General features: G+C 55.0%; 1 protein-coding gene across 1 annotated transcript; it reads left to right on the plus strand.

The window, feature by feature from the left end:
• Positions 506 to 7,062, plus strand: PITX1 (paired like homeodomain 1). The gene is made up of 3 exons (XM_021410751.1): positions 506 to 668; positions 3,939 to 4,144; positions 6,376 to 7,062. The coding sequence occupies exons 1-3, from the start codon at positions 506 to 508 to the stop codon at positions 6,913 to 6,915; spliced, it is 909 nt and encodes a 302-aa protein (XP_021266426.1). The 3' UTR covers positions 6,916 to 7,062.

The raw sequence follows: 7,286 nt of genomic DNA on the forward strand, positions 1-7,286 counted from the left end.
CGCGCAAAAAGCGCGCAACTTCGTCGGGGAGCGCGGAGGCAGGTCCGCCCGCTCGGCCGGGCTGGGCGAGCGCTAGATGGGAGTGATGCATTAGCGAGACGGGGAGGTTTTAACCTTCAGGGGGAGGAGCCCCGTTTAACTACAGGCATTTGTTCTAGGGCAGGTCACTTTAATCTCTTTAGCTTTAAACTGTCCAACTCGCAACTCGCGTTTCTCTATAAGGGATCTTTACCACTTTCCTGCCTATGCGGCCGGACTGCCGTGCCTCTCCCCGCGCAGAGCCCGGCGGCTTCCAGACGCTGCCCAGATCTCTTCTTCCGACACCCTTAAAATAATACTGTTAGTAATAAGTGGATTTGCTTTTGTTTTTGTTGTGTTTTGTTGTGTTTTTTTTTCCCCTTAAAGAAAAAAAAAAAAAAGAAAAAGAAAAAAAAAAAAGCTCCTTGTTCCTTTCTGTGTGGAATAAACACCTGCAAACTCCCCCAGGCAGCCCGGCGCCCCCGCCATGGATTCCTTTAAAGGTGGAATGAATTTGGAGAGACTGCCCGAGAGCTTGAGACCCCAACCCTCCCATGACATGGCTTCCAGCTTCCATTTGCAAAGATCCTCGGAGCCCAGAGACCCGATCGAGAACTCGGCCAGTGAATCCTCCGACACGGAGGTGCCAGGTAACCCCCCCGCGGCCCCGGCCCGCTCCCCCCGCGCCTCCCCCTCCCCTCCGCGCTTTCCCTCCGCGGGGCGCTCGGCGGTGCCGCGCAGCAGCGAGCGGCGGTGGGGGCCGAGGGGCGGCTGTCCCCGCTGTCCCCATCCCCTCCGAACCCCGGGAAGGGACGAGAGGGGCCCGCACGGAGCGGCTGTCACCCGCGGAGAGGACAAGCGCGGCCTCCGAGCCCCGTCCTGGGGCAGCTTTCGTGATTATTTTTCTTTCTCCTTCCTCATCTTTTTTTTTCTTTCTTTCTTTCTTTTCTTTGTTTTTTTTTTTAATTATTTAAACAGCTATTAATTAGTCGGATGGAAGGGAAGGGTGCTCTTCGGGGAGCGCGGTGTTGCTGGATGTTTCTGAAATAATGTCAGCTTCTGCCCGGGTTTATTTTCCAGCTCGGGCAGTGCGGGCATGGAAAAAGATCTTTCTGTCGGAGGGAGGAGGGGGGAGGAAAAATATAAAAAAGTAAAAAATTCCCCGCAGAGCGGAGGGAACGTGGGGCAGCGCGGGGGGGACGTGCGCGGCCGCGGAGAGCTTTGCGCGGGGGCTGCGCGCTTTGCGGAGGCTCTCCGAGCCCTCACCCCCATGTGCAAGGGCTGCAGGGAAAGCTGTGGTTTCCCAGTTTGTATTTAATTGAAGCAGCAGCATTTCCAGAGTGACAAGGGAAGCTGGGAGAGGGAAACAAAAGCTGCAGGAAGGAGCGCGATGGCCATTCGGCGTTTCTCGGGGGGAGTTTATCTCTCATTTCACGTATTATTATTATTATTATTATTATTAATAGATGTTGCTGCTCTTGTCGGTGTTAGCAGGTCCCGCCGCTGCAGCACGAGGCAGGGCCGAGCAGCACACGGCGATACGCAGCGCTGCACTTAGTGCCGCCCGCTCCGCTCAGCAAACAGTGAGGGACCGGCGTCTGGAAGGGACTCCGAGATTAGAGGGGATTATTGGAGATTAGAGAGGGAGATTTGCTCCATTTTGCCGTACCCCTCTATGTGACCCCTTGGTGCGGGGCAGGGCTGAGGACCTGCTGATTTATTTATTTTTTTTATCTCCGAGGAGCTACAAAATACCTTTCACATTTTCTTTCTTTCTTTATTACTATTATTATTATTTTTTTTAATGAGGAAAAAAAAAATAAGGCGCAAATGCCAACTGAACCAAATGTGTGCTCTGTTTTGAAATGGCACCGAGGCCGAGCTCAGGGCCGGGTTTCAGCTGAAAATCACGGTGGGGCTGAACGCGGGGCCGCGGCCGCAGCGCTTCGCTCCACGCTCCCACCCGGGTTCCCCCAGCACCTCCGGGCCTGGAACGAGGAAGGAGGCCCCGGGAGGGCCGTGCGGAGCCGGAGGGGGGGGGCTTTGCTTTCTGTTTGCTCCGTGGTCCAGCGGCCGGGGCAGCTCTGGGGCTGCTGCAGGCCTTGTTTGCTCTGCAAACCACTTAACGCCGAGAGAGGCCATCCGAGCTGCGACCGGCCCTTTCACCGCGTTGGGGTCTCCGTTGAACCTCTCTCCCTCTCCCTTTTTTTTTCCGGAGGGCTCCCAAAGCGAAGGGTGACTTCTCAAGGCCGAACCCCTCGACCCCCTCTCCCCGTCAGCCGCACGCAGCCCACGATTCTGTTTAACCTCGCAAAGATCGAGGCTGCAGAAATGCCCCCGCACCGCCTCCGACTGAGCCCGCGGGAAAAGCGCAGAGCTCGGCCCGGGGGGAGCGGACGGGTTGCGCGCCCGCGGAGTTTCGCCCGGGGCAGAGGTGCTCGCGTCCAGCAGCGGCACTGAGCGGGGTCCCGGGCCCCCAGCCCCCCCCCCCAACCCCGCCCGTCCCCGGGCTCACATCACGCTGCATTAGGGCCTCGCGGTGCCGTTCCCACACGGCCGAACCGGAGCCCGGAGAGAGCCGAGAAGGGCGTTCCGAAAGGTTCTGTCACCCTCGGCCGCGGGGCCGGGCGGGATTCCCGGATTCGTGCTTCCAGAGCGCGCAAATCCCGACCGCCAAAACGCGACTGAGATTTTTGTTGTCGTTGTTGTTTGTGCTCCTTTCGAAACTTTTTTTTTTTTTTTTCCTTCTGCAGAAAGGGCTTTGCTCAGCCCGGGGTTAAAATAAACAGTCAAGTCCTAAAAGCAGCAAAAGAGAAAAAAAAGAAAGGAAGAAAAAAAAAAAAAAGAAAACTTAAAAAAAAAAAAAAGTGGGGGAGTAAAGAGAGAGGGCGACTTTTGCGATTAATTGCTGCGGGTTTTACACCCCNAAAAAAAATAAAAAGGGAGGGGAGAAAAAGAATATAATTCGCAGAGCAGATTCTGCGGGGGGAAATGGTTAAAATATTAGGTATGAAACTATTAAAAATAATAATGACAAGGGTCAACCACTTCTATAAGGTTATATTTATATCTGCCGTTACGTTGTGCCGGATCATTGTCCTTGGCCGTTGAATAAACTGTTTTTAAAATGCATGATTCTTGATGTTTTTTTCTTTAGTTGGAAGCTATAATCCAGTCATTCCTGATCCTAAGCAGCTCCAGGTTCCTACCTCTTCGTCCTTTCCAAACGACTGCAGTACCCCCGGTCGTGAGAGCGCAGACACCCTCCAGCGATGCGAAAACTCCTCAGCGTTTCCCCCATCCCAAGTCTTATCCTGATAATGAAATTATCATCCGCTTTTATTTAAACGCAGGGTTCGAATTTTCTTTTTTTTTTTTTTTTTTTTTTCTTAAAAAAAAAAAAAAAAACTTTTAGAGAGGTTAAAAAAAAAAAAGGAAAAAAAAAAAAAAAAGAAAACTTAAAAAAAAAAAAAAGTGGGGGAGTAAAGAGAGAGGGCGACTTTTGCGATTAATTGCTGCGGGTTTTACACCCCTGCCCTTCCAAAGTTTCCTGTCGCGGCCGAACACAACAAAGAAAACGGAGCAAAGATCGCGCCTTAGGTCTGAAGGAGTAAAAAAGTTGCCGTGGGCCGCAGATAGCGCGATGCCGCTGTTGTAACCGGTTCCCCCCGATCCCTCTCGCCCCTCACTCCGTGCCCTGCGGGTCCCGCGGTCTCCCTGGGCCGGGTCCGGCTGCGCTCGTTGCTGCGGTGCAGGACCCCGTGGGTACCCCGCGAGCGGCTGCAATGGGGCGGGCAGGGCGGGGGGCGGGGGGCTGCCTTTGTGTGCGTGTATTTGGGTCTGAAAGAAAGAAACAAACAAACAAAAGAAAAAGGTATGGGGAAAAAAAAAAAAAACCCAACCCCAACATCCCACCGTAGAAAAAGAGAGAAGCGGAGAGCAGAAAAACGAGGACGGGGCCGCCGACGACCCGGCAAAGAAGAAGAAGCAGCGGCGACAGCGGACCCACTTCACCAGCCAGCAGCTGCAGGAGCTGGAAGCCACCTTCCAGAGGAACCGCTACCCCGACATGAGCATGCGGGAGGAGATCGCCGTGTGGACGAACCTCACCGAGCCCCGCGTCCGGGTAAGATGGGCGCTGCGGGGCTCCCCAGGGCCGGGCTGGGGGGCTGAGGGAAACGGCCCCTTTTGGGTGCAGGGCCGAGAGCAGCGCCCGGCCGCCGTGGGATTGGTTTGGGTTGCTCAAATTGGCGGTGAGTTTGGAGAGGAGAAATTCAGCTCCTGGCTGCGGAGGTGAATTAGGGCCGGGCTGGGCCTCAAAAATGGGGCAGCGGGACCGGGCCGGGCCTGGGATGGAGCCGGTTTGTGGGGTGAGACCCCCCAGGCTTGGCCCAAACCTTAGGGCCCTTCCAATCGTTCCGGTTACCCCCGCAATCCCGGCAATAGCGAGGACCCCCCAATAAACCACTGCTCGGCGGCACCTCGGGATCGCGGCTCAGCCCCCGGGGATCTGCGCGGAGCGGTGCGGAGCGGCCGCGCATCCCCCGCGGGGGCAGCGCCAGAGGAGGCTCCGCTGTTTGCGTGGCTGCGGGCAAAGCGAAGGACGGGGGCTGGGGGCGAATGCCCTCCAAAGTCAATAAGCGCTGTGGACACATTCCTGTAAGGCGAAGGCGCTGGGTCTTTCCACGGCTCCGAGCCGATGCCACGGCGGAATATATATAGCCTCGGCTGTTATTTAGAGAGAGATTTACGTGCGAGATAGCGCTGCAGGGAACAACCAAAGCGGAGCGGCTCGGGCCGTATCGATCCGCAGCGTTTTTTCCCCACCTCCCCTCGCCGTTTCCTCCCGGGATTTTTCCCCGCGTGGTTTCGGCCCCGCTCGGGCACTGGGGCTGAGCCCGCACCTGGACGGGGCCGGAGCAGAAATCCGGGAGAAAAAAGGGAGTTCGAGGGTCACCCCTCAGCCCCGCAGAGCCCTTTTTGGTAATTAAACCCCGAGCGACCTAATCGGATCGCAAAAATTCCGTTTAAAATCTTCCAAGAGTAAACACGCTCCGCATCCGAAAACATTGCGCTAATTGCGTTTAAAACGAAACAAAACAAAGCCCGAGCGGAGACTGAACGGCATTAATATTGCTGGAATATTTCAGGAAGCAAATAAAACTAATATACGAGTGGCCATTAACATCATTTCGTTCTCCCTCTGTGTGGAGATGTTTTGGTTTGATGTTCTGAGATTGCAGATTGCAAATCTAACCTTAATTTGCTGTGAGGGCCTTCCTTTAAAATGTCTAGGAGCCATAATTAAAACTATTACCCTCATTTTCAGGAAATTCCTGTCTGGAAGCACCTTCCGAGGAGTATATTACAGGTTTTGAAAACGTTGGCTTTCGTTTCCTCTTCGTATTTAATACGGGATTCTTTTTATTATTGCTATTTTTTTGAATAGACTCCGCCATCCCTTCTTCCCTCGCAGTTTTTCCATCCCTCAGACCGCCGGTGAATGAGCGTTGCGCCATCGCTGCGCGGGGAGGGGAGGGCCGGGGCGTTCCGAGGGGCGCAGCCTCCGCGGGGCCGCGCGCAGGGAGCTGGGGGCGGCGGCGGGGGCTGAGAACGGAGCGCGGTGCTGCTGGGTTTAAACCGGGGAGAGAATTTGGGACCGGGGCGGCTCCCTCCCGCCCCGGCTCATGGCTCCCATCACGGGGGGCTCAAAAGCTTTCCGAAAAGAAAAAAATAAAATAGGAGAGAGCCTGGATCAGGTTTTTGCATCAAACACCAGGAGCGGCCCCTGCTCCTCTGTTCCCCAGTCAGGGCTGTAAATTCTCATTAGATATAAAGGCAGAGGCTGCATCCATCCAAGGGCCATGCAGGGACTGATTTTTTTTTTTTTTTTAAACCTAAACATACTAATCCAATCCCCTTTTTTATGATCTGTAACAGGGGACTTTTATTACACAGCATTAGCATTCGGAAACACGGCGGAGCCGGGGCGAGCCGGCCCTAATCAGTGCGGGCCGTGCCTTCTCCCCATGGCGAGGGGAGAGGGGCGGAGGAGGATGCGGGCACCCGAGCACGGACGGCTGCGCGCAGCCCCGCTCGCAGATCCCGCTGAATATCGCCGGAGCGCGGAGATGCGCGGACAGGGAGCAGAGAGGCAGGGAGCAGCTGGCAGGGAGCGATGGGACAGGGAGCGGTGGGGCCGTGCCCGAGCGTGGGGAGGTGGGGGACGTCTGCCCGGTAGGGCTGGGGGGTGAGGGGGTGCCGGGAGCGGCTGCGTGCTACTTGCGCGCCTCTGCGCGGCCGGGAGAGCATCGTGCGCGGTGGGGCAGCTCTGACCGTGGCCTGTCCCTCCCGCAGGTGTGGTTCAAGAACCGCCGAGCCAAGTGGAGAAAGCGGGAGCGGAACCAGCAGATGGACCTGTGCAAGAACGGCTACGTGCCGCAGTTCAGCGGGCTGATGCAGCCCTACGACGACATGTACGCCGGGTACCCCTACAACAACTGGGCCACCAAAAGCCTCACCCCGGCGCCGCTCTCCACCAAGAGCTTCACCTTCTTCAACTCCATGAGCCCCCTCTCCTCGCAGTCCATGTTCTCGGCGCCCAGCAGCATCTCCTCCATGAACATGCCCTCCGGGATGGGCCACTCGGCCGTGCCGGGCATGGCCAACTCCGGCCTCAACAACATCAACAACATCAGCGGCTCCTCGCTCAACTCGGCCATGTCCTCGCCCGCTTGTCCCTATGGGCCGCCGGGCTCTCCCTACAGCGTGTACCGGGACACTTGTAACTCCAGCCTGGCCAGCCTCAGACTGAAATCAAAGCAGCACTCCAGTTTCGGCTACAGCAGTTTGCAGAGCCCCGGCTCCAGTCTAAACGCCTGTCAGTACAACAGTTGACGGACTTGACACAAACCACCTCCGACGAACACCGCCGACAAAGCAAAAAGAATAAGGAAAAAAAAGAAAAATAAAGCAGAAACAAAGCGACGTCTAACGGAAATGAATATATATATATATATATGTATAGAAACCCGATGATGTGTAAAAGCAAAACCCGAGCAAGTGAGAGAGGGAAAGAAACAGCACCAAAAAAAAAAAAAAGGCAAATAATAATAATAATAAAACCCGAAAGCTCCGTGGACTTCGATTGTCTAAAAAAATAATAATAAATAAAGTAAATAAGCAAAAAAAAAAAAAAGAAAAGAAAAGAAATCCGACGGTACAACCAACAAAGCAGCGCTTTAAAAAAAAAAAAAAAACAATAGTAA

Source organism: Numida meleagris, chromosome 12, assembly GCF_002078875.1.
Source record: "Numida meleagris isolate 19003 breed g44 Domestic line chromosome 12, NumMel1.0, whole genome shotgun sequence".
In the NCBI taxonomy this organism is placed as follows: Eukaryota; Metazoa; Chordata; class Aves; order Galliformes; family Numididae; genus Numida; species Numida meleagris.